The sequence below is a fragment of the Cervus elaphus genome, chromosome 13, assembly GCF_910594005.1.
Source record: "Cervus elaphus chromosome 13, mCerEla1.1, whole genome shotgun sequence".
In the NCBI taxonomy this organism is placed as follows: Eukaryota; Metazoa; Chordata; class Mammalia; order Artiodactyla; family Cervidae; genus Cervus; species Cervus elaphus.
Window position 1 is genome coordinate 70,176,131 of NC_057827.1, and position 24,367 is coordinate 70,200,497.

Sequence of the window (24,367 nt, forward strand, 5' to 3'; positions counted from 1 at the left end):
TTGCATTTTTAAAAGCGGGCCTAGATGAGGGTTCCTAGAAAGGACCAGGTAGAACATTTACATCTGAAAGACAGAGGAGGAGAAAAGCAAGTCTCTCCCAAGGAGACTTTGATCCCTTAAGACCAGACCTTTTTTCTTTTTTTCACTGTCTGGCCATAAAATAGAAATTTTATTTCATCACTTCTAGGAGTCAGAATCAAGTCCGGAAGGGCTCTCTCTGGAGAGGAATCAGTTTTCCACCAAACCAAGTTGTGGTTCCCCGCCCCTGTGTGGGTCCCCTACAGGGCCTTGGTGTGCTGACCCCAGGGAGGGCTACACAGACTGACTCCACCTGCGGGGAGTTCTTCTGGTACTCCCCATCCTCCTCCATCTCCTGGACTGAAAGGCTAGTGAGTGACTGTGTGTGTGTTCACTCTCTGTCATTTCCAACTTTTTGCAACACCAAGGACTATAGCCCGCCAGACTCCTCTGTCCTCGGGATTTCCCAGGCAAGAAGACTGGAGCAGGTTGCCATTTCCTCCTCCAGGGGATCTTCCCAACCCAGGGATGAAACCCTTGTCTCTGGAGATTCTAGCATTTGCAGGCAGGTTCTTTACCACTAGCGCCCCCTGGGAAGCCGGGACTGCCGCGGATAGGCTCTACCTAGCCCTGGAGGGGGTCCCCTCCGGCTTCTGGACAGTGTGAGTGGACTGGCTGGGGTCTCTGCCTGACCCTTCCAGGGCAGAAGACTCCAACGGCATGGTCTACAGTGCTGGGTCAGCTGGAGCGCCAGGGCCCGTGGGGAGGGCCACCCGCCCTCTGCTTTGGGGGTCCTCGGGCTCCACCGTCGGTGAGGCCATGGCCTCTGTGCCACAAGTCACAGCGACTCAAAACGCCCCGGGCCACTGGGGCCGCTGGAACCTGTCCCTAGTACCTCCCCGCTTAGGGGCCTGCCCCGCCACTCCCCGGCGGGGACAGGTGCAGGCCCGACCCTGCGGCGAGTGCCCGCCCCCCAGGCCCCGCCCCGCCGGCCCGCCCGGTCCCCTCGGAGCCCTGGGTGGCCGGCATGGCGCGCGCGGCGGGGCCCGAGCGGCGGCTCCTGGCCGTCTACACCGGCGGCACCATCGGCATGCGGAGCGAGCGCGGCGGTGAGCGGGGCGGGCGCCCGGCTCCGGGTGGGGGGCGGGGTGGGGGTCGTGCTCCCGCCGGCAGGCCTTTGACCCGTCCTGACCCGCGCTCCGGTGGGCGCCCAGCGCCTCCCCCGCGCTGCCGCCGCTCCTCTCGGGCAGAGCCCCGGGGGGGCTGTGGCTCCCGTGGGACCCCCATCCCTGCACAGATGGGCTGGTGGGCAGGTGTTCAAGGGCTGTCCGGGCCTCTCACTCGGGAGACCAGCGGCTGCCGGGCGACCCCGGCCGCTCCCCGCTGTCCCCGTCTGGCCCGCGCGGGGGGCAGGGGCGCCCGCCAGCTCTGGGCAGAGCTCACTGGCACCAGGATTCTGGGCGGTGGGCGTTCCCTGTCCCCTGCCCCGGGGCGCTGACGGGATTTGGGCCAGGGAGGGGGTGACTGTTGGGTGGGGGAGAGCCTGGGGTGGGCACCGGGCTGGAGGACCCCGGGGCAGGCGTGCCCCCAGGCTGGGCAGAGCGCCTCGGGCAGGAACCTGGTCTGGGGAGCCTGCAGGGGTGGGGCGGGCACCGCACGCACCCCCGGAGTGTTGCAGCGTGGCCTCCACGTGGGCCCCGGGTCCTCCAGGAGGGGCCCAGACAGTCCCTTAGCCCTGCTCTGGAGCCTCGCCCCTTACTCTGGAGCGGGGGTGCTGGCCCTCCTCCGCCTCCGTCCCCCCAGGACCCCTCCCCAGCCCTCCACAGCTCTCTGCACCCCGGGCCCCCCCCCCCCCCCCCCGCGGGCCTCACTCGGGCCACCCCGCCCTGGCCCGGGGGTGGCCTCCTACTTGAGCTCTCCCAGCTCCCAAGGGCCCTCCTCCTGCCTTGGAACCAGCTGTGTCCCCCCCATGACCCCCCGGGCTAACACAACATCCTCCACGGCCCCCCCCCCCCCCACCACGCGGTTCCCCTGAAGCAGCCACTCAGATGCCGTGAGCCCTTTCTCACGCCAGCAACTGCTTCCCGTCCTCTGTCCCTGTTAATGCCCCCCTCCCCTGCCAGTTCACAGATGTCTCCAGGGCCCATCCATGCTGGGCCCCAGGGCTTAGACCCCCAGACAGCCCTGTCCTGGGGGACTTTCCACATCCCTTTGTACCCTGGGGGTCTCTCCTCCTGGACTGCAGGGCTGGGGCAGAGAGAGGGGAGCAGGCGGACTCTGCTGGCGTCCTCAGAAGGCCCTGACGCATCCCGGTTGCTGCCCACCCCCCCAGGCTTGGCACTTGGCCAGCTGTGATGCCTGTGATTCCATTGAGCTCAGCTCATAGGTGTTAAGGGTCTGAGCTGCAGGGACCAGGGGGACTCTGACCGTGACCCCATTTGCACTGCGTTGTGCGCCCCCCCATCACCGCCCCCCGCCACCTGGACGCCCCCGGCTCACTCCCACAGGCCCTGCATTTGCCAAAGAGCTTGCAAACCCCCTTGTTTGGAAGGGGCTCTAGAAAGATGGAGTGTGGTGGGCAGTGACCTCCCAAGATCCCGCAGGGCAGCGCCCCTGGGCTGGTAGGGAGCCAGCTGGGGCCGGGGAAGAAGGGCAAAGGGGGTGCGTGGAGGACACAGGTCTGGCCCATGGAGACCCCGCTCTGAGCCCTGCTGGAGGCCCGGGCTGCCCAGCCGCTCCAGGCCCTGCCTGCCTGGGGATTCCGGTCGGTCGCGGGGTCAATGATTAACCGCCCTGGCTCTGCGGGTGTGGTCGAGGGGCCGGCCTGGCTGTTTGAATTCTCACTGTTGGGAGCATTTTTGCGCCTGCTGGTAAACAGTGACCTGCCGGGCATGCGGGGCCTCGCTCGCGAGCCCTGCCAGAGGTCAGGATGCTGAGGGGAGGGCAAGGCCGTGGCGGCTGGGGACGCCCCTTGCCCGCCCCCTCTCTGAGCTCAGAGATGATGTTACAGGTCAAGGGGCGTCGTGAACCCGAGATCAGTCGATGACGGCAAGCCCAGGGTCAGGCAGCACCCTGGCCGGAGACCCCGCCACCCCGTGTGACCCCCGTGGGCTCGGCTCCTGGTGGGCGGAGCCTCGGGGTCCGCAGGGGCCAGGACATCCCAGGAGGCCACAGGAGGGCCTGGCAGCCAAGCCTCATCCTGAGAGGGGATGCCCACGGCTTCTCCTGCCCTCGGCCTGGACGCCCGTCACGGAACAGGCTGCCACGCGCTCCCTGTCCTGGGGGCAGACTGGCCCTTACGGGGGAATGTGTCTGTGGGGCCACTGCCCATGACCAGCTCCCCATCTGCACTGCAGGGAGACGAGGCCCCGTGCGGCTGCTTCTGCTTGTGGGGGGCCTGAAGCTTGGGGGCCCTCATTAAGAAAAAGAATCCAGTTTACAAAATCAGAATTAGATGTGAAAGCAGATGTTGGCTTATTAGTTGTTTTGTCTTTGCTGCACTGCGATGCAGGTGGGATCTTAGTCCCCGGAGCAGGAATTGAACCCGCGCCCCCTGCAGGGGAAGCCTTAACCTTTGGACAGCCAGGGAAGTTTCCCAACCCCTTCCCTGCTTTTTTTTTTTTTTTGGTAACAGGTGTTTACTTAGATTGATGAAGGAAATAACAAACTCCCCGTTCTTAAAAGTCAATAATATTACAAAATCCACAAAAATATTTTTTGTTTGTTGACTTCCTGACACTCTCTCACCACCGTTTTCCCCACATTTTTGGCTGCTTTGGATAATGATGCGTCGGCAGAATTTTGCCCCCGGAGAATAGAATGGAAGCAGAGTGTGGCCTCCTCTTGGGCTGGCTCTGCCCGTCCGTCCGCCTACCCACTCGCCAAGCGGGGCCACCAGGCCCGCCGGCCCTGAGGTGGGATGTTCCCGGAAGTCAGGGACCCCTGAGTCCCCCCTCCCCGAGCCCACCAGCAGTGGCTTGGCTCTGGGGTGGCAGTGAGTGTGCACACAGCCCGCCCCGTCAGTGGATCCGCAGATTTCCACGGCCACCCCCTCAAGGCCACCCACTGCAGGGGAGCTGGCGCAGACAGTGGCGGGGGAGCCTCCTGCACCCGCCCTGACCCGGGGCCGCAAACCAGGGCCTCGGGCAGCAGGAGGGCCCTCTGGAGACCTCCCCCACCAGGGCTCTGTCCTTCTTCCGCCCTCCCCTCTGAGTGTCGAGCCTGCTCACAAGGATGCGGGTGGAAGCCAGGAGCCAGCGTCATCTCCTGAGCTCACACCCACAGAGATGTTGCCTCTCAGGTCCTGGGGCTCAGGAGGGGACATCCGCGGGCCATCTTGTTCCCTGCCGCAGCGGGGTGGGCGGCCCTGGGCCTCCCTCAACCCCCAGGTCTGAAGTCGGGGCCTCCCGGCAGCAGGGCTGGCGGGTCCAGCGCTTTGTGCAGGCAGCCGCGTGTCCCGGCCACCCTCCAGCGTCTTGGGAGGGAGCCCAGCCGGGCCGTCTCGCACTGATGTTCCCTGAGCCGCGTTGCTTCTGCAGCAAAGTGTGTGGAGCCCCCACGGGGGCCTCCTGGGTGGAAGAGGGGGTGGCTATTCAGGGTGCCCCCTTCCCCGAGGTATCCTCTTCTGGCTGGGGAGACGGCACCTTGAACTCTGAGGCTGTGCTCCCTGCGGGGCTGGTGGGAGCTATGTCTGGGGTTTAGCGGGTGGACGTGTGGAGGGGGTGCTGGGGCGGGAAGCCCACCCTGCCACCCAAAGCCTGCGGCTTCTGGCCAGTGAACATTGCTGCTTTGGTTCACTGAGTTTGTGCCGACTTGTTCCTCGGAGGGCGAGGCACAGGGAAGCTGAGCGCTGCCCCGAGCTGCAGGGTGGGGCAGGGGCATCAGTGAGCTGGGGGCGGGGCGGAGGGTCTGATGCTGGGCCCACGACCCCAGGGAAAGGAGCGAGGGGCCGGATTCACATCTGGGGAGAGATCCTGGCCGCCAGCCTGAGGAGACACATGCCTAAGAAGGCACCAGGGTGGGGGGCGGGGTGAGGCTGGGGGGCGGGGGCTGGACGGCTGTCGGGCTCCACTGAGGGAGGAGAGGAGGCAGGGTGAGATCAGAGAGATTCAGAGTGTGAGGACCCACCGGCCATCGCGGGGGTCCCCCGGCCGGGGGTGTGGGCAGCCCCTAGGCTGGGAAGGCTCATGGTGGCGTGAAAGCTGGCATGAAGCTGAGTTCTGCCAGCCGTCGGGTGAGCCTGGACCAGACCTGCTCCAGCACCTCCAGGAAGAGCGCGTCCCGGACACCCAAACCCACCCCATGCCCCACCTCCACTGAGACAATGAAGGGTGCTGTTTAAGACACTAAGCCCGGGGCAGCTTGTTACACGGCAGCAGGACGCTGATACGCCTGGCAGAGGGCAAAGGCTGGGAACGAGATCGCCACCTAGGTGCCCACTGCCGCTGGCCCTGGAGGTCTTCTGTTTCAGCCAAAGAAGCTTCTCTGGAATGGGGGGGGGGCATGTTGTCCTTGCTGCTGCGGCCGGGCATCCAGCACGGCCAGGCACGTGGGCGATGCCCAGCAGAACCTCAGTGAGGAGTCAGCCGACCTGCCTCAGGTCACGGAGCTCGCAGGGAGCAGGATGGGACAAAAAGCCAGGGCCGGGATGCAGTGATTCTTCTGGGAGCCTTTGCTGAGGAAGTTGTTTGTCTCCGGGAAACACTTGGGACTTTGTGAGCTTTTCTTAGAAGGCGTGCCATTTCTGCCTAGTGCCTCCTTAGATGTGTGCTTCTGGCCGGGGAAGGAGAAAGGGTAATCGGGTGTGTGTGGCAAGGGCACCGGGACCTGGACATCAAGCAGGGCTTCCTGGAGGTGGTGCCCTGCATCGGGGGGAAGCATCTGCTGGGTGAGAAGGGGGACGGGGCAGGGGACGTCAGGCAGAGTCAATGGTGCGTCCTTGGGCAGAGTGGTGTGGATGTTCTGGGAAGTCGGGGGGAGAAGTGGTGTGTGTGTGTTGTGAGGGGACCGGGGTGCCCTGAGCCTTGCTGGGGCCGTGGGTTCGTCTGGAGGTGGAGGTGTTAGCCAGGAAGCGGCCAGAGCCCCTGGCAGACCCTTGAGCTGTCTGGGGGAGAGCCAGGGTCCAGTCCCCGGGCGGCGGTCCACACTTGCCAGGGCCCTGGGTCGGCTGCAGACCTGAGCACCCAGTCTGACTCCGCACAGGGCCAGAGCTCACCCGCAGCGCCTAGCCCCGTCCTGCCTGGGGCCCTGGTGGTGGCTGCCAGCCCCTGATCCTCCGCCCACCCTGCCCACAGTGTTCGTGCCCGGGAGGGACCTGGCCACGGTTCTGAGGATGCTGCCCATGTTCCATGACGAGGAGCACGCCCGGGCCCGCGGCTTCCCCGAGGACACCCTGGTGCTGCCGTGAGTGGGCGCTCCCGTGGGTCCCGGGCACGGACGATGGCCGGCTGTCACGGGGTGGGGGGAGGGCACCCTGAGACTGGCACCTGCCAGGCCGGCGGGGCGGCTGTGGCTTCTCAGGGTGTCCACAGCGAGCTGCTGGAGGGCGCCGCCCCCACGGCCCCCCACTGTGGTGGCTCTGGAACTGACCGCAGTCCTCTTAAAAGTCCATCAGGACAGGCAGGGGCTGGCCCCAGGGTCCCCCCGCCCCCGGGAAGGTCCTGCTTCCCAGGTCGGGGCCCAGGCTGCCCGGTGGTCTTCCTTGCTGGCCGGCGGGGTAGGGGTTGCCCTCCTGGCTGCTGACCCCTCCTGGCTGCTGACCCCTCCTGCCAGCAGCCCTCCTCCTGGGGGTGTCCTGGTTCACTTCCTGCCGTGGAGCAGCCCTTCCCTGGGACCATGGTCCTTGTTCCTGCAGCCTCAGGCAGAAGCGGGCCGTGGAGGTGCAGGGCCCGAGGCCACGTTCCTGGGTGCCCGACTGGGTGGAGGGGAAGGGGCCGCTGACGGAGGGGGCGCTGAGTGTGAGCCTGCCCTCCGCCTCCCGCAGGCCGGCCAGCCCCGACCAGAGGGTCGTCTACAGGGTGCTGGAGAGCCAGCCCCTCTTTGACTCCAGTGACATGACCATCACCGAGTGGGTTCAGATTGCCCAGACCATCGAGGTGACCAGGGAGCGTGGGGAGGGCTGGGGGGGTTGTGGGGGGGGGGGGCTGGCGGTGGAGGTGGGGCTGGGAGGAGGCTGATGAGGGGCCACACCTCAGCGGCATGGCTCCCACGACCCTCTCTCCTGCACCCTGGGTGGGGGGGCATCAAGGACCATGTCCACTTTTCCGGTGAGGAAATGGCCCAGGTGGCCGTCTCACTTTGAACACTTAGCTTGTCCTAGTCTGTGTCCTGGGCGGAGACTGAGACACCTCTCTGCAGACTGACCACCCCACGCCTGGTCCACCCCGCGCCCACCCTGGAGTGCAGTCTTAGTGGGTTTAGGGCTCGTGGTTTAGAGCACTGAGTGGCCGTCTCTCCTGCAGCCAGAGCCCCTCACCCCCACCAGTGCCGGCCCCAGCTACTGCCTCCCGGGGTGGGGGCCCTCCCAGCCCAATTTCTCACCTTCCCCCCTTAAGAAACCCTGCTCCCCAGAGAGGGGCTTGTCACTGAGCCACCCTTCCTGGCAGCTGGCTGGCCCCAGGCCTGGCCCCGTCTCTGGATGTATGCAGCTGTGTCTGGGGCAGTCTCCCTAGTCTCTGGCCAGCAGCACCCACAGCTGGGGCCTGATGGCTTTTCTGAATGCCTAGGACTGCTGTCCAGTTCAATTCAGTTCAGTTGCTCAGTTGTGTCTGACTCTTTGCAACCCCATGGACTGCAGCATGCCAGGCTTCCCTGTCCATCACCAAGAGCTTGCTCAGACTCAATTCCATTGAGTCGGTGATGCCATCCAACCATCTCACCCTCCGTTGTCCCCTTTTCCTCCCGCCTTCAGTCTTTCCCAGCATCAGGGTCTTTTCCAGTGACTCAGTTCTTTGCATCAGGTGGCCAAAGTGTTGGAGCTTCAGCTTCAGCATCAGTCCCACCAGTGAATGTTCAGGACTGATTTCCTTTAGGATGGACTGGTTGGCTCTCCTTGCAGTCCAAGGGACTCTCAAGAGTCTTCTACCACAGTTCAAAAGCATCAATTCTTCGTCCTGCTGGCCAGCCATGTGCAAATTCGTGGTGTGGCCGGCAGAGGGCGGCCCAGTCCACCACGTGGCTCCGCTCCCCTGCAGCTCCGAGCCCCACCTGGCTTGGTCTATCAATGGGCCTCAAGAGAGGTCCCAGGGCCCCATGGTTCCCGGGCTGTGTCCCTCGCAACCACAGCCCAGGCCAACTGCCCCCTGAGGCCTTGGCTGCTCCTACGGAGGCGGTGGCTGGGGGGTGTCCCTGCAGAGCTGGCCTGCGTGCCGGGGGGGCCTTCTGACTCCTTGGAGGGGCCGTCCCCGTGCCTGCTGTCCGCACCCTGCCCACCGCCGACCTCACATCTCCCAGCACAGGCTGTGCCTCCTGCCTGTTGCTTCTGTGCGTGCCCGGCCCTCCCGCTGGACCGAGTGGCTGGCGGGCTTCCTTGCCCCACGGCCCCTGCTGCCCCCCGGGGCAGTGGTCATTCAGCAAGGGCCCTCCGGAGCACTGAGCTGGGCCCGCGCCGTCGTCCAGCTGACGGAGTGCTCAGGAGCCCAGGTCGGGCGTTGCGCGGGGAATCTTCCCACCCCGGGACCAAAGTGCCCGGAGACCCCCGCCAAGTTCTCTCGGGGCCGCGGGGTGTCACTGGGAGGCCCCAGGGTCTCAGGGGAGGAGGCTGTCCTGGGAGAGAGCAGAGCATAGGGACAGGGGCTCCGTACCCTGAGGGCCTCCCCGGCTGGCAGTGACCGAGGCCCGCCCACGCGTCCCCGAGTTCCACCAGCTGCGTGTGGGGGGCACCAGTGCCTGCTCCTAGGAGCTGGGCCGCCTGAGCTGGCCGCCGCCCCTGCAGAGCCACTACGGGCAGTACGATGGCTTTGTGGTCATCCACGGCACCGACACCATGGCCTTCGCCGCCTCCGTGCTCTCCTTCGTGCTGGAGAACCTGCAGAAAACCGTCATCCTCACCGGGGCCCAGGTACCTCCCCGGGCGCCCGCTGGGCAGAGGCCACAGGGCAGCTGAGAGGGCAGGCGGGTCCCCGGCGCCTGGCCCGGTCCTGCAGGTCCTGGGGCTCCGCGCGGTCAGTGCCTGGATCCTGCCCGCTGCCAGCCTGCTGCCCTGCTCTGCCTGCTCTCCGCTGCGCTGGCCCCAGTGGGACACCCCTGCTGCAACCAGGGTAGATGAGGCGCAGAGGCCAGGCAGCTGGCGCACGTCCACGGGCCTTATGAGCACCCAGGACTGTGGCTCAGCCCAGGGCGGTTCCATTGGAGGCCCTGGGGGACTCCTCCCCAGCCGACCCTTCTGCCCACGCCATGGCAGGCCAGCCCTTTCCCGCCTTCCTGGGTAGGGGTGGGGGAGCTGGGTGCGGGTCAGTCACCGCTGGGGCATCGGCTCAGGTCTGTGACCCAGCACTCGGAGGCCCCGCCTGAAGCTCCTTGCCCGCCCTCGCACCTGCGGTCGCCCGGCTCCCCTCTGCCTGCCCCGCCCAGGCACTGGCTTGGGCAGCATGACAGCAGGGCCTCGCTGCCCTGGGGGCCAGGGAGCTGGGCTGGGCAGCGACGGGTCCCAGGGCGTCGTGTGCTCCCCGCAGCGTGGGGACTGGCCGGCACCCGGCAGGGGGCCCTGGGGTCTGGGGGGAGCAGAGGGGGCTGGGCCCGGGCCGGAGGAGCGCGGTCAGCAGGGGCGGGCCTCCAACGACAGCGCCCACGGCCTGAGCTGCCCCCGCCTCTCCCCAGGTGCCCATCCACGCCCTGTGGAACGACGGCCGGGAGAACCTGCTGGGCGCCCTGCTGCTGGCCGGCCAGTACGTGATCCCCGAGGTACCGCCTCCTCCTGCGGGCGCGGCGGGGCGGGGCGGGGTCTGGGCTCCAGCGCGGCGTGGGGGCGGGCGCCTGCCTGCCCCGGGGGACGCAGGTGAGGGGGCCGGCAGGGTTAAACCTCAGTCTTTTACCTTGAACATGAGCTACACCCTCACCGTAGAGAAAATGGGAAAGCAGCAGGCAGCGGGAGCCTGTGCCCGCGTCCCACCCCAGACACCTGCGGCTGGCGGCGCGGGCGCACAGAGACATTTCCCAGACCCTCCCTCACATCTCAGGGGAGGAGAGGAGCCCTGGGGGGCGGGCCCGTCATGGGGAGGGGCTTCACGAGTGCCATTCAGAGCCCCCGCCCCAGGAACAGCTCCAGAGCGGGGTGGGGGTCCTGGTGGATGAGGGGAAGCTGGGGGGCGGCCCGGGCTCCCCGGCGCTGAGCTACGCGCCCCCCTCCCCGCCCCGCAGGTCTGCCTGTTCTTCCAAAATCAGCTGTTTCGGGGCAACCGGGTGACCAAAGTGGACGCGCGCAGGTTCGCGGCCTTCTGCTCCCCCAACCTGCCGCCTCTGGCCACCGTGGGCGCTGACGTCACGAGTAAGCGAGCAGGGCCCCCAGCAGGGGCGTCGGTCCCGGGGTTCGTGTCCCACCGTAGCTGCTGTGGGTGCCCCTGGGTGGGGGAGCGCGGCTCTCAGCTCTGCGGAGAACCTGGGGGTGGGGGCCGCTCAGAGTGGGGACGCCCCCCACGTCACCGCGGCTCACAGCCAGGCCATGTGTGGGGGGTCAGCCTCTCGGGTGCCCCTCCCCAGGCACATGGCCCCAGGCCCAGGAGCCCTGCAGTGGCCTCGCGGGGACGTGGTTCCGGTGGGGTGAACTGCATCATGGGGACTTTCAGGGGAGTCTCTGTGCCCCAGCCCCCCTCCTGGGGCTGTCTGATGCCTCCAGCTGCTGGTGGGTCCTGAGATCTCACCCCCGAGGCCCCCCACGCTTGCCCTGGGAGGAGAGGACCTCTGCCAGGGGGCAGTGGGTGGGGCGGGAGGAGACCACGGGCTCAGAACCGCACACTGAGAGGGAAGAACCATGCAGGGAGGTGCTGCGGCCCTGAGTCCTGAGTTCATTCTGGGGTCTTAGCCTGCACTTCCCTCCCCTTGCCCACCTATCCTGCTTGTCCGCATGCCCTGGAGGGTGGGGAGGCCCAGGACACATCAGTTTATCTGCGGTGTGTGTAGCACGGCCGGGGTCTGGGGGTCAGGCAGGGGGCACGTGCTTGCTGAGAGTGAGAGTCAGGAAGGCTTCCTGGAGGAGGTGGCGCATGGGCTGCTGCTGGTGGATGGATCTGCCTCCGGGCTGTGCTGAGTGGTGGCGCTCAGCCCCTCCTGCCTCGGTGCCAGCCAGCTGAGGAAGGAAGAATGGGCACGAAGGTGGGGCAGCCACTATGCAGGCCTGCCTGCCCTGCGGGGCTGAGTCACTCCTGGTCTGGGGCTCAGAGGGGAACTTCTGGGACGCGGCCCGCTCATGGGTGCAGAGGAGTTCACCCTGGGTCCCAGGCCCCTACCGGGGCCACGCCAAGCCCACGCTGGCCTCGAGGCACAGGGCACGCTGGTGCAAGTGGCCGTGCGGGTGAGTGGCTGACGCTGGCCCTGAGGGGCAAGACGTGGACCCCCCACGTCTGTGATCCCAGGAGGAGCGTGTCCTCCGGCCCGGGGGGAGGGTGCCCGTGTGGTGCCAAGGGCACCAGGCCGGTCCCGGTACCCAGTGCTGAGACGCACCAGGCTTTGCCTGGGGCATGCCTGGCAGAGTCCCTCACTGCTTCCTGCTGCATTCCCCATCCCCATGTGAGGCTGGGGCTCGGGAGGGGCTGAGCTGTGCCAGGACGGGAGCACGGGGTGCTGCCCCCCATGGTGGTCCCGACAACCCCCTGCCAGGTGGCTGTGGCACGTGCGGTCACCCGTGTCTCCAGGAGCCCCAGGTCCTCTCCAGGCAGAAGCCCCCACCCTGGGAAGGGCGAGTCAGGCCTCCAGGCTCCGGCCAGAGGGGGCCCAGTGGCTGCAGGGGACTTGGAACCACCATCCCCCAGTGCACTGGGCTCGGCCATAACCCTGAGGCCTCGGTCAGGACCCGCCTGGCTGCGGTGGGCCTCACTCCCCTCTCGGCCCCTCTACATGTGGGGGCAGCGTCCCTTGGAGTCCGGCAGGCCCAAGGGGAAGGACTCGAGTCCCGTGGGCTCTTGGGATGGGCAAGCTGTGTGGGGAGCGTGGGCCCTCTTTATCTCCGCAAACCCTCCTCTGCAGTCAGAACTCCTGGCTGCCCGGCCCTGAAATAAAGAACACCGCTCCCCGCTGCTGCAACAGCCGCCCTCCACCCCCAGCTCTCCCCCAACACTCAGCTCCTTCCTCTCCCACCTCCCAGTGCCACCCCCCAGCTCCCTGTGAAAGGGCAGCCTGTGTCTGGAATGTTCCTTGGTTTATTATCACATGACAATTACTTTTCACTTGCAAAGATGGGCACAATAAAGGACAGAAATGGTTGGGACCTAACAGAAGCAGAAGATATTAAGAAGAGGTGGCAAGAATACACAGAAGAACTCTACAAAAAAGATCTTCATGACCCAGATAACCACGATGGTGTGATCACCCACCTAGAGCCAGACATCCTGGGATGTGAAGTCAAGTGGGCCTTAGGAAGCATCACTACAAACAAAGCTAGTGGACGTGATGGAATTCCAGTTGAGCTATTTCAAATCCTAAAAGATGATGCTGTGAAAGTGCTGCGCTCAATACGCCAGCAAATTTGGAAAACTCAGCAGTGGCCACAGGACTGGAAAAGGTCAGTTTTCATTCCAATCCCAAATAAAGGCAGTGCCCCCAAATGCTCAAAGTATAGCACAATTGCACTCATCTCACAAACTAGCAAAGTGATGCTCAAAATTCTCCAAGCCAGGCTTCAACAGTATGTGAACCAAGAACTTGCACATGTTTGAGCTGATTTTAGAAAAGGCAGAGGAACCAGAGACCAAATTGCTAACATCTGCTGGATCATTGAAAAGCAAGAGAGTTTCAGAAAAACATCTACTTCTGCTTTATTGATTATGCCAAAGCCTCTGACTATGTAGATCACAACAAACTGTGGAAGATTCTTCAAGAGATGGGAATACCAGACCACCTTACCTGCCTCCTGAGAAATCTGTATTCAGGTCAAGAAGCAACTGACCATGGAACAATGGACTGGTTCCAAATTGGGAAAGGAGTACATCAAGGCTGTATATTGTCACCCTGCTTATTTAACTTATATGCAGAGTACATCATGAGAAATGCCTGGCTGATTGAAGCACAAACTGGAATCAAGATTTCCGGGAGAAATATCAATAACCTCAGATACGCAGATGACACCACTCTTATGGCAGATTGAAGAGGAACTAAAGAGCCTCTTGATGAAAGTGAGAGAGGAGAGTGAAAAAGCTGGCTTAAAACTCAGCATTCAAAAAACAAAAGATCATGGCATCTGGTCCTATCACTCCATGGCAAATAGATGGAGAAACAATGAAAACTGGCAGACTTTATTTTCTTGGGCTCCAAAATCACTGCAGATGGCAATTGCAGTCATGAAATTAAAAGACACTTGTTCCTTGGAAGAAAAGCTATGACCAACCTAGAGAGCATATTAAAAAGCAGAGACATTACTTTGCTGACAAAAGTCCATCTAGTCAAAGCTATGGTTTTTTTCTGTAGTCATGTGAGAGTTGGACCATAAAGAAAGCTGAGCGCTGAAGAATTAATGCTATTGAACCGTGATGTTGGAGAAGACTCTTTAGAGTCCCTTGAACTGCAAGAGATCAAGCCAGTCAATCCTAAAGGAAATCAGTCTTGAATATTCATTGGAAGGACTGATGCTGAAGCTGAAGCTCCAATACTTTGGCCACCTGATGTGAAGAACTGACTCATTGGAAGAGACCCTGATGCTGGGAAAGATTGAAGACGGGAGGAGAAGGGGACGACAGAGGATGAGATGGTTGGATGGCATCACCGACTCAATGGACATGAGTTTGAGCAAGCTCTGGGAGTTGGTGATGGACAGGGAGGCCTGGCGTGCGGCAGTCCATGCGGTCGCAGAATTGGACACGACTGAGCGACCGAACTGACTGAGCACTCCTCTGGTGGAAACAGCAGGAGGCAGGCAGGCTTACAGCCGCCACAGGACGGGCTGTCGGAGGAGCCCTGGGCGGGGGTCCTGGAGCCCCCATTCCCCTCTGAGTTCTCCACCTGACTCTGGGCAGCCTCTCAAGCCCCTTCCCCGCCCTGGGCCTTGGTTTCCCTGGGCTGGATGAAGGGGTCTCCTTGGCACCTGCTCCCTTAACAGGCTCTTGAGGGGTCTTGGCACCCACCCTCTGCTCACTTGAGGGGCCAAGAAGATGGGACTCTGGCTCAATGCCAAGCTCCTGAGGGTCAAAGACCAGGCCTGCTGCCCAGACCTCTGCCCCCTGCCCCCCGCCCATGGGTGCAGCAGGAGGGCTGGGAGGCTCTGGCCACGCAGTCCCTACGGAGCAGTTGCCTCTAGGCCCACAGAAAGTCTGACGGCTGGGGGTTCTCTGGGTGGCGGGCACTGACCCCCAGGCCCCACACTCCTCGGGGCTCAGGAGCCAGAAACCCACCCTGGGTGTGGGGAGCAGGCTGGGCTCACGTTACCCCTGAGACTTTGGAGTGAATGAGACGGAGGTTTTCCCAGAGGTGAGGGATCTGGAAGACTCATTCACTCGGTCATTTATGGACCTGCTGGGCTCGGGGCCCGGTGGGTGCCCCGCCAGGGACCCGTGAGTCTGGCTGGTCTGAGGCTGCTGCCCCAACTGCTCGTGGGACCCGGGACCCCGGCTCCTGGGCCCTGCGCGCCCTGCCCTCTCCTGGGGGGCCCTTCCTCCGCCCCCCTTTCCCTCCCCTGCAGGGTCCTCCTCGCCCCCTGGATCCCATGCCCGCCACCGGGCTGCCTCGGGCTGGGTTGCACCGGTCGCCTGAGCGAGCTGAGCGGGGGCAGGGGAGGGGGTTTCAGAGGCGCCAAGGGAGGCGGGGGCCTCAGGGGGGCGGGGCCTAACGTCTGCTCTTCGTCCGTCTGTCCCCGCAGTCAACCAGGAGCTGGTGCGCAGGGTCCGTGGGCAGGGCCGGCTGGTGGTGCACAGCAGCATGGAGCGGGACGTGGGCCTGCTGCGCCTCTACCCTGGGATCCCCGCCTCCCTGGTAGGGCCCCGCCTCCCTGCTGGGGCCCCGCCTCCCTGGTAAAGGGACCCCGTCTCCCTGCTGGGGCCCCGTCTCCCTGGTGGGACCCCCGCCTCCCTGGTGGGACCCCTGCCTCCCTGGTGGGACCCCCGCCTCCCTGGTAGGGACCCCGCCTCCCTGCTAGGACCCCCGCCTCCCTGCTAGGACCACCGTTTCCTGGTAGGGACCCCCGCCTCCCTGGAAGGGACCCCCGCCTCCCTGGAAGGGACCCCTGTTTCCTGGTAGGGACCCCCGTTTCCTGGTAGGGACCCCCACCTCCCTGGTAGGACCCTGCCTCCTTGGTAGTGACCCCCGCTTCCCTGGTAGGGACCCCAGGGCTTCGCTCCATGGGGGCTATTGGGCCGTCAGGGCAGGCCTTGCAGGTGGCCAGCGTCGTCCAGCAGTGGGTCCCAGACTCCAGTCTGCTGGTTCCTGGGTAGCTGCCAGGAACAGGTGAGCTTTCACTTTGGCTTCTACCTGGAGAGGCGGAGGGAGCTGATGGCGGTTCTGATGAGGGCTGAAGGCTCTGGGAAGACTCTTGAGAGTCCCTTGGGCTGCAAGGAGATCCAACCGGTCCATCCTAAAGGAAATCAGTCTTGAATATTCATTGGAAGGACTGATGCTGAAGCTGAAGCTCCAACATCTTGGCCACCTGATGGGAAGAGCTGACTCATTGGAAAAGACCCTGATGCTGGGAAAGATTGAGGGCAATAGGAGAAGGGACGACAGACGATGAGATGGTTGGATGGCATCATCGACTCGATGGACATGAGTTTGAACAAGCTCTGGGAGTTGGCGAAGGACAGGGAAGCCTGGCGTGCTGCAGTCCATGAGGTCGCGAAGAATCGGACATGGTTGAGCGACTGGGCTGAACTGAAGGCTCTGAGGGGGACACAGCCGGAGGGGTGGATCCTTACACAGGCCGGCAGCTCGGCCTCAGCGGCGCCCTGAGCTCTCTGCTCAGCCGCAGGGCCCGTCCCCTCCCGCCGGCTCGCTGGGAGCAGCACCTGTCGTGTGTCAGAGCTTCGGGCCAGACGGAGGGGTCAGGAGGGCGGCGGGCGGCCCAGCTGGGGTGGGGGCCCTGCCCTTGGTGAGGCCACTGACGGCCCTTTCTCATGTCCGGCCAGCTCCCTGTGACCGCTGACCCGTCTCCACAGTCTTCACGGCCCTAACGCTCAGAAGGGGACGGGGGTCGTTCGGGGAGGATGTGGTGGGGAGCAAGGTGAGCTGTCCCCGCTGCCCGGGGACCAGCCTGTCGGTCCCCGTGTTTGGTGGAAGCGAGTCCCTGCACCCCTCCTTCCCGCCCCCACAGGTCCGGGCCTTCCTGCAGCCCCCCATGAAGGGCGTGGTCATGGAGACCTTCGGCTCCGGGAATGGGCCCACCAAGCCCGACCTGCTTCAGGAGCTGCGGGCGGCAGCTGAGCGTGGCCTGGTCATTGTCAACTGCACCCACTGCCTCCAGGGTGCCGTCACCTCCGACTATGGAGCTGGCGTGGTGGGTGCGGGGGCGCCGGGGCCTGGGGCGGGGCAGGGGCAAGCCCTGGCTGCCCGCCTCCTTCACGGTCCACCCGCGTCCCCGCCCCTCCAGGCCTTGAGCAGAGCCGGGACCGTGTCAGGCTTCGACATGACCTCCGAGGCGGCGCTGGCCAAGCTGTCCTACGTGCTGGGCCTGCCGGGGCTGAGCCTGGACGGCAGGAAGGAGGTGCGTGTGCCTCCGCCGGGGACCACACCCCTCGGCCCGCATGGTGGGCCCAGCCCAGGGGGTGTGTGCCTGGGCTTGGTGGGGGGCTAGAAGTGGCCCCCACGACCCGTCACCTCCCCCAAACCCCACACCGCCCCACACCCCCACACTGTTTCTCAGGGAGCCCCAGGTCCACCCTGCTCCCAGGGTGTCCCCGCCCCAGTGCTTCCCCGGCTGGCCTCTCGGGCTGGGCAGAGGCCACCAGGGCCCGGGGAGACCCTGAGCTGGAGGCTGGAGGGTGGGCTGAGCTGCTGTGGGGAGGTGGCTGGGTCAGGCTCTGGGCCCCGGGACGGAGCCTGATGGAGGCATTTCAGGTCTGGGGGGACCCTCCCCTGGGGGCTGGGGGTGCCTGGCCCACCTGGTGGGTCTGGACTGCTGGGTGCAGGCCCTGGTGAGCTGCCCGGCTCTCTCTGTGTCCCCCCCGCCCCCGCCCCGTGTGCCCCAGCTGCTGGCCAGGGACCTGCGCGGGGAGATGACGCCGCCCGCCGTGGAAGAGCCCCGGCCCTCTCTGCGGGGCGGTGTGCTGGGGCGCGGGGTCGCCCAGCTCCTCAGTCTGAGACAGGTGCAGCGTGGGCAGGGGGCCTGGGCGGCAGGTCCCAGGGGGACGGGAGCGGAATGCCCCCAGACACAGCCTGGTTCTGGGGCGGCGGCAGGGGCTGGCGGGGCTCAGGGCGGCAGCCGGGAGGGCTGGCAAAGGACTCGCGGGCGGGCATCCAGGGGGGGCTGGAGGGGGCTGGGTGGTCCAGAGGGGCGCTTGCAGCGTGTACGCAGCTTGCAGACTGTGGCGCTCGCCTGGTGGGGCAGCTCGGGGCCGGCAGCGTTGCCTGGAGCCCCAGCGCACATGGACACGATGGGTGCCTGGGCCCGGGAAGGGGCTGAGGGCTGGCTTTCGGGCCTGGGTTGTGGGCCTCAAGCTGGGTCAGGCTCCCGGCAGTGGCTGGGACCTCCTTGGCCCCCCTCACTCCCCTGCCTCTGGGCAAAGTGTCCAGATGTGGCACAGGGGCACCCCGTCTGGTTGCTGCCCCGGGGCCCACCATGTGCCTCAGTATCCCCCCTGCGGAGTGAGCATGGGGACAGGCCTGTCCGGGAGGGCGGTGAGGGTGTGGGCAGTGGCCATGTGTGTACGGCGGAGTTCTCGGGGAGAGGGCAGGGGTCCCGTACAGCGGAGGCCTCGGGGAGGGGGCAGGGGTCCCGTATGGCGGAGGCCTCGGGCAGGGGGCAGGGGTCCGAGGTGTTGCTTCCCCCGCCCTCTGCAGGAGGCCGATGAGGTGTGGGACGCCCTGGTGCCCAGCCTGGCCTGTGCTGCGGCCTATGCGGGCGAGCTGGAGGCCCTGCAGGTGCTGGTAGAGCTGGTGGGTCTCTTGTCCACCCTCGGGGACCAGCCCGGCCACACAGGGCCCGGGGGTGGGCTGGATCGCCTTTCCCAGGGCCTGCTCCCCTCACTGAGGTCGACGGGGCCTCGTGGCTCTGCCTGCTGTCCCTTCCCCGTGACCTCCCTAGCCCTCCCCTCCTTGTCTCGGTGGGTGACGGGCCCCTGCGTCGCCCCAGGGCAGTGACCGGAGCCTGGAGGACTTCAGCGGTCAAACCCCGCTGCACGCGGCCGCCCGGGCCGGCCAGACTGGGGCTGTCACCATGCTGCTGCAGAGAGGGCTGGACGTGAACGCCCGGGACAAGGGCGGCCTCAGCCCCCTGCTGCTGGCCGTGAGGGGCAGGTATTTGTCGGCGGGCACTGTGGTGGGGGTGCAGGCAGGGGCGCCGCCCGGGGCCGGGCCTGGATGGCGCTGCCTCCGGGGGGCCTCCGGTGTGCCTGTGGTCACACGGCTTCCCCGGGCAGAGCCAGGGGGCACCGAGGACACCTGCTTCCCGGAGCCTCGCCCCCTCCGGCCTGGGCCCTCGGTACTAGCAGTGACCCTGCCGGTTGTGGGCAGGGCCCAGACTGGGAGGACTGCTCGGGGCAGGGTGCTTAGGGAGGGCTTCCTGGAGGTGGCCTCCAAGCTGAGCCCGCCAGGTCCAGCAAGACCCTGGCATGGAATTTCTGAAAAGAAAAGCAGAAGAGGTCTCATGTGTGTTCCCCGCATCCTCTGCCTGAGGGGCTGGGGCAGGGGTGAGGGGAGAAGCCCCCCGCCCAGCACTGGGTGAGGCAAGTGCAGGGCAGCTTGCATAGTGCCAGGTGGGCAGGGTGGGCACAGGTGCCCTAGAGAGTGGACTCAGCATGTCTGATGTTTGGGGGTGGTCCCCCAATGGCCCTGTCCGACAAGCCCTGGCTTTTTAAGGCAGGTCCCCAATCTGAATGTTTCTGGGGAGGCTCCCCCCTGCAGGTGGACACTTGCCAAGCCGAGTCCTTACTGAGGCCCTGGCACCCTGGGTAGTGGGTTTGGGCACCTGAAGCCTAGTTCCTTCTGAGGTTCGGAGGGCACGGGCCACTCGGCAGCCAAGGCCAGAGGCCAGGGCCACCCGGAGGGGTCACCCGGCGAGCTCACCTGTGCTGCGGGATGGCCCCCGGCGGGGCTGGCTGTGTGAGAATTGACAGGAGCTGGGGGTTGCCCCCAGGAGCCAGGGCCAGGGGCGTGGAGCCCGGCCCCTGGGGCAGGCTGCTGGCCAGCATGCGGGCGGAGGTGCAGGCATCCGGCGGGTGAACACGCGTCCTGTGTCCTCTGCTGGGGTGGGGGTCTCCTTGCCCCCCCCCGCAGGCCCGCCTGGCCTCTCTCCAAGGGTCAGCCTCGCCTGCTCTGCGGGCCCGTGGGGACTCCCAGCGGCCGGGCACGCCGGGGGGCCTGGAGGCCGCCGGGCCTCTCCCTCTGGGGGCTCAGGTCCCTCGGAGGCCGGGGACTTGCCGGGAAGACCCGCGAGCGGGGCGGTGCTGCCTGCCCTGCCCTCCCCCTGTCCAGCCGCGCGGAGCCACCTCACGCACGCGTGTGCCGGCGCACATGCTGGTGAACGCCTGTGTGAGTGTGTGTCTGGGAGCTTTCCTTCCGGTTCTTCCTTGCTGTTGATGAGTCGCTCGGTCGTGTCCGACGCTTGGCGACCCTGTGCACTGCGCAGGCGCGGCTCCCCGTCCTTCACCCCCATCCTGCTCGGTCCCCCCTTTCTGAGAGCTGAGCGCCGTGTGGCGTCTGCGCCAGGCCCCGGGCCCCTCTCCAGGGGCTCGCGGCCTGTGGGAACCTGGGTTGTTGCTGGGGTTTTCCTGAGTCTCACGGAGAGTCCAAGCCACCAACCTCTTCAGGTCGGCCCTGGGCTGGGGCGCCTCCTGGCACCCCCCCTTCCCAGGGGCATCAAAGCTTCTCAGAACAGGCCTGGCAGTGGGCAGAGGGGGCGGGGTGCCTGTGGGGTGTGCCCGCGGCGCCCAGGCCGGGCTAATCTGGCTGCAGACTCCAGGCTGCTCGTCCTGGGGCGTGGGTGGGTAGCGCGGTGAGCTCACCCCATCCTGGCCCCACCCCCTCGTCCAGGCCGCTGTCACAACACCTCTCCCACCTCCCAAACCGGTCTCACCCCCCAGAGGCCCTGCTGTGCCCGGGTGGGGGGGCAGCCCCACCCTGGAAGGCTCTGGGTTGGCGGTGGGGGCCAGGCCTGCGGGACTCCCCCTCCTCCCCAGGCACCTCAGAAGTGGGGTGACGGTGCAGTTGATGGTCCTCCCGTGGCCCTGGGGAAGGGGCGTGCATCCCACTGTGGGGGTCTTCGGGCTCTCTGTTCCCTGGCCTCTCCGAGCCCCATGGAGGCCCACGCCGCACGCGGGGCTCAGGCCAGGTGCCCCTGCACGCCCGTGGTCATCTGGGCCCCGCTGCGGGCCAGCCTGTTCCCTTGTGCTTTGTTGGTATCTCCTCGCCACCCCACCCTCAAGGGCAGAGCGTGGGCCCAGTGGACTCAGCCTTTGCAGATGGCCCGAGCGTGTGTGAGCTCCACAAGGGTGGTCCGCAGGGTGGGCCTTTGGGTGCCCACAGCAGTGCCCTCAAGTGGGCCTGGGCCTTGAGCTGCTCGGCCCGGGTTGGGCCCCAGCGTGGGTCTGGTTGCGTCCAGCGAGGGTGGGCTCCCGGTCCTGGCTTACTGGTGTCTGGCGGACACTGCCGTGGGCAGGCGGTCACCCCGCTCTTTCTCACGGCAGGCATCGGGGTGTCATTGGGCTGCTGCGGGCAGCTGGGGCCTGCCTGTCCCCCCAGGAGCTGGAGGACTCGGGGACGGAGCTGTGCCGGTGAGGCTCGCGGGCACACCTGTGCTTCCTGGGCTGTGGGGGAGCCTGGGCTCCGAGAAGGAAACCAGCCCCGGGGAGGGATGGTGGCCTGGGAGGGGGCCATCTGCACCAGCTGGGCCCTTGGAGCCCTTGGGGGTGGGGGGTGGCAGGTGGCAGCCCAGGGTCCTCTGCCCCCCTGCGCCCTCCCTGTGGGGCCGCCGCCCCGGTCCCCGCCAGCTCCTGCTGTGTCTAGCCTGGAGCGAGGCCTCCAGGTAGGGAGGAAGTGAGGAGGGTCGTGGGGAAAGGGAGGTGGAGGCAGGACAGGCCGGGGCACCGGTGGAAGCCAGGCGGGGGTCTGGGAGCAGCGCTGAAGTCAGAGCCTCTAGGGTGGGTCACGTCTCAGGCTGAGTAGCTGGTGGGGGCGGGGGGTGGCTGTCTGTTCACCAGGATGAGGGCCTGAAGCTCCGGCCCCTGGTCCCCACCGGCCAGCCTCTCCCCCGGCCCTCTGCCTTGGTTCCAGCGAGGTCTCACCCAGCCCGGGGGCCCCCATCCTGTACAGAGTGGGGTGCACAGACCCCACGGGCCCCCGTCTCGGCCCCTCCCCTCTGGAGTTCAGTGTCCCCGAGGGGACAGATCCTGCTGACTTTTCAGCAGTGACAGGGCTGGGGGTGTGTGACCCGCGGTGACGGGACCCAGGCAGGAAGGGCTTGGCTCCGGAGGGACTCCTGGGGTGACCCGGCCCAGGGCTGCACCCCAGATGGGCCTCGACGGCTCCTCGAATGACAGCTGGGGAGGCAGGCGGAGGGGCAGTGACAGGTCGCACGCGAGCAGGTGATCCAACCCAAGCTGCTTGGCTGGACATGGCGGGGGGTCCTTGACCAGCTCCCCGAGAAGCGAGTGTGTGTGGGAACCAGCGCGAGAGGCCTGGGGCCAGGTCTGAAGGCTGCTGGCGGTGCGTCAGCGTGATTCACCTTAGAGATGACCCTGTGCCCCGTGGGGGCTGCTGCTGCGGGCTCCTGACTCAGAGGAAGTCCCAGGGGTCGGCCCTGCCACCCCCGCCCCCGCAGCCAGCCAGCACCCCTGGCGTGGACCCTGCCCCGGGGCTCCTGGTCCCAGGCTGGGGGACGGCCTCTGAGGGCAGGGGAAAGGGTGCGGGCCGCTCCTCGGTGCCCCCACCTCTCCAGGGCAGGCAGGCCCAGACCCGCTCCTAGCCAGCCCGCTGGTCCAGAGCCCCCCGCCCCGGGCCCCCGTGTGACCCTCTTTGCACCACTGGGCTGCCTCTGACTTTCCTCCCGCCCCCGGGGGCCCCGCCCGGGAAGGGCTATATTGTGAAATATGAAACTGGCGGGCGGCGCTCAGCTGCTGGGGCGTGTGTGCACGTGCACGCGTGTGTGAACACCCCTGTGTGTGTGTGTGTGCGCGTGTGTGTACCCTTGACCTGAGTCACAGCCACCCCCATGGGTGACACACCAGAGTCCAGGCTGCTGGCCGGCCCCGGGGACCCTGCTCGCTGCCGGGTCAGCTGTTGGGGGCTGGCTTTGCGAGAGAGACCGTGGGCAGATGGCCGGGCGCCCAGGAGTCCCCGACGGCGCCCCCTCCTCCCCTCCCCCTCCCAGGCTGGCGTCCAGGGCGGACTGCGAGGGCCTGCTGGCGTGGGGGCAGGCGGGGGCCGACCCGAGGCAGCCCGGGTACGACGGGCGCAGCGCGCTGCAGGTCGTGAGTGCCCCGGCGCCCTCCCCGGGACCACCTCCTCCAGGAAGCCCTCCCTGACTGCGCCACCGGCTCCCCCCTTCCCAAAGGCCCAACTCCTGCCCTCCTTGCGGAGGCACTCTTGTGTGCGGGAACCATGGTTGGGGAGGGGGCTGTCCCTTCCCCTGTCCCAGATCCCCCCCAGGGCCCAGAGCTGTGGGGACGAGGGGGTGGAGGAGACACGGGGTCCTCGATGCATGGGTGGGAGCGCATCCTGGTGGGGGTGGGGTGGGGTCCAGGGCCGGCTGCTGGTCCCAGGGCCTGAGGCAGCCCCCCCCAACACTCCCCACAGGCAGAGGCAGCTGGGAACCTGGAAGTGGTGGCCCTCCTGCAGAACCTTCGGGGTGGGGCTGGTGACCAGGCCCCGGGCACAGTAAGACCCCTACCCGCGCAGTAAGACCCCTACCCGCTGTGGACCGGCGCTGGTGGGGATGGTGTCCTGGGGGCAGGGCGGGTCAAAGCCCCTCCGGCGGGCGGGGCTCATGGGAGGGGAGCTGCAGTGTCTGGACAGAGGGCTTCCCAGAGGGATGGCTGAGCTCAGACCCACGCTCCGTCCGGGCCAGGCCACCCCACAGAGCAGCCCTGGAGGCCTGGCCACGGCCAGGAAGCTCCCGAGCCTGGAGGGGCCCTGCTGGGCCCGCCCCGCCCGGACCCCAGCACCCACTGGGCCGGGTGGACTGGGCTCCCAGCTGGCTCCCCGCCCCCAGTGCGTCAGCTGGCCTTCTGGAAGCCTCTCCCTCTGGTTGGCTTTGCTCGGGTCCTTGGGTGCCTCCCTCGTGAAAGGCTGGGCCCCACTGACAGGTGCCTGGGCTTGTCTGTCTGCCCTGCCCCCATGCAGTGCCTGGGCCTCCACTCCTTCTCCAGAGACCTCCCTTTTCCAGGAAGTGCTGCCTGGGGTCTAACCTGAAGCTCTCCTGCTGCGGCGTGAGCTGTTCCTTCCTGTTGAGACCTGCTGGAGGGACGGTGCCGCCTGGCCCCCCCCCCGGACCCTGACCGTGCTGTGCACCCCCTGCCCCTGCCCCCTGCCCCCCACCCTGCTGCGGGAGCCGCTTCCCATTCTGTGCCCAGGATGCAGCCTGAAGGACGTTGCTGGGGAGAGTGGCCATAAAGTCCCTCTGAGGACCGTTCCCCCCACAGCCTGGCTCCAGTGGGTCTGTCTGGTTCCGGGACCGTGGGGATGTGTGTGGGGTGTCAGGCCTCAGGCTCTGCGTCAAAGGGCAGTGTTTTCGGCACCCTGGGGGTGGGGGAGGCACTGCCCTTCCTGCCTGAGGAGGTGACAGGGTGAGGGAGTATGGATCCCGCTAGGGGTGGGCAGACCGGGCCCTCTGCCCCAGGCCCTCCCTTCCCAGTCCTCGTCTGGAAGCTTGGGGTCACCCCTGCAGGCACACCCCACCCACATCCACTCCACCGAGCGCTCCATGCAGACATCTCCCGGGCCCTCCCGTCCGGCTTTCACGGGGCCTTCTGCCGCTCGTGGGCCCCTTGGCCACGCTCACTCCAGGCCCACCCCGGGGAGGCAGAGAGGGCGGCCTGGGCCGGTCTTCGCCGTGACAGCCTGGGTGGGA

At 66.4% G+C, this 24,367-nt stretch overlaps 1 protein-coding gene across 17 annotated transcripts; it reads left to right on the forward strand.

Annotated features, from left to right (window-relative positions):
• Nucleotides 1–1,011: 1,011 nt before the first annotated feature.
• Nucleotides 1,012–23,938, forward strand: ASPG (asparaginase). Of its 17 annotated transcripts, none has more exons than XM_043922467.1 (16): nucleotides 1,012–1,127; nucleotides 6,312–6,420; nucleotides 7,001–7,112; nucleotides 8,951–9,076; nucleotides 9,835–9,918; nucleotides 10,375–10,501; nucleotides 15,017–15,129; nucleotides 16,460–16,642; nucleotides 16,736–16,849; nucleotides 17,334–17,450; nucleotides 18,145–18,240; nucleotides 18,437–18,600; nucleotides 20,988–21,074; nucleotides 22,670–22,769; nucleotides 23,095–23,195; nucleotides 23,641–23,938. In XM_043922467.1, the coding sequence occupies exons 1-16, from the start codon at nucleotides 1,046–1,048 to the stop codon at nucleotides 23,702–23,704; spliced, it is 1,779 nt and encodes a 592-aa protein (XP_043778402.1). In that variant the 5' UTR covers nucleotides 1,012–1,045; the 3' UTR covers nucleotides 23,705–23,938. The 17 variants fall into 17 exon arrangements, with proteins under 17 accessions (XP_043778402.1, XP_043778400.1, XP_043778405.1 ...); XM_043922465.1 differs by having other exon boundaries at nucleotides 23,684–23,938; XM_043922470.1 differs by having other exon boundaries at nucleotides 23,095–23,175.
• Nucleotides 23,939–24,367: the final 429 nt, after the last annotated feature.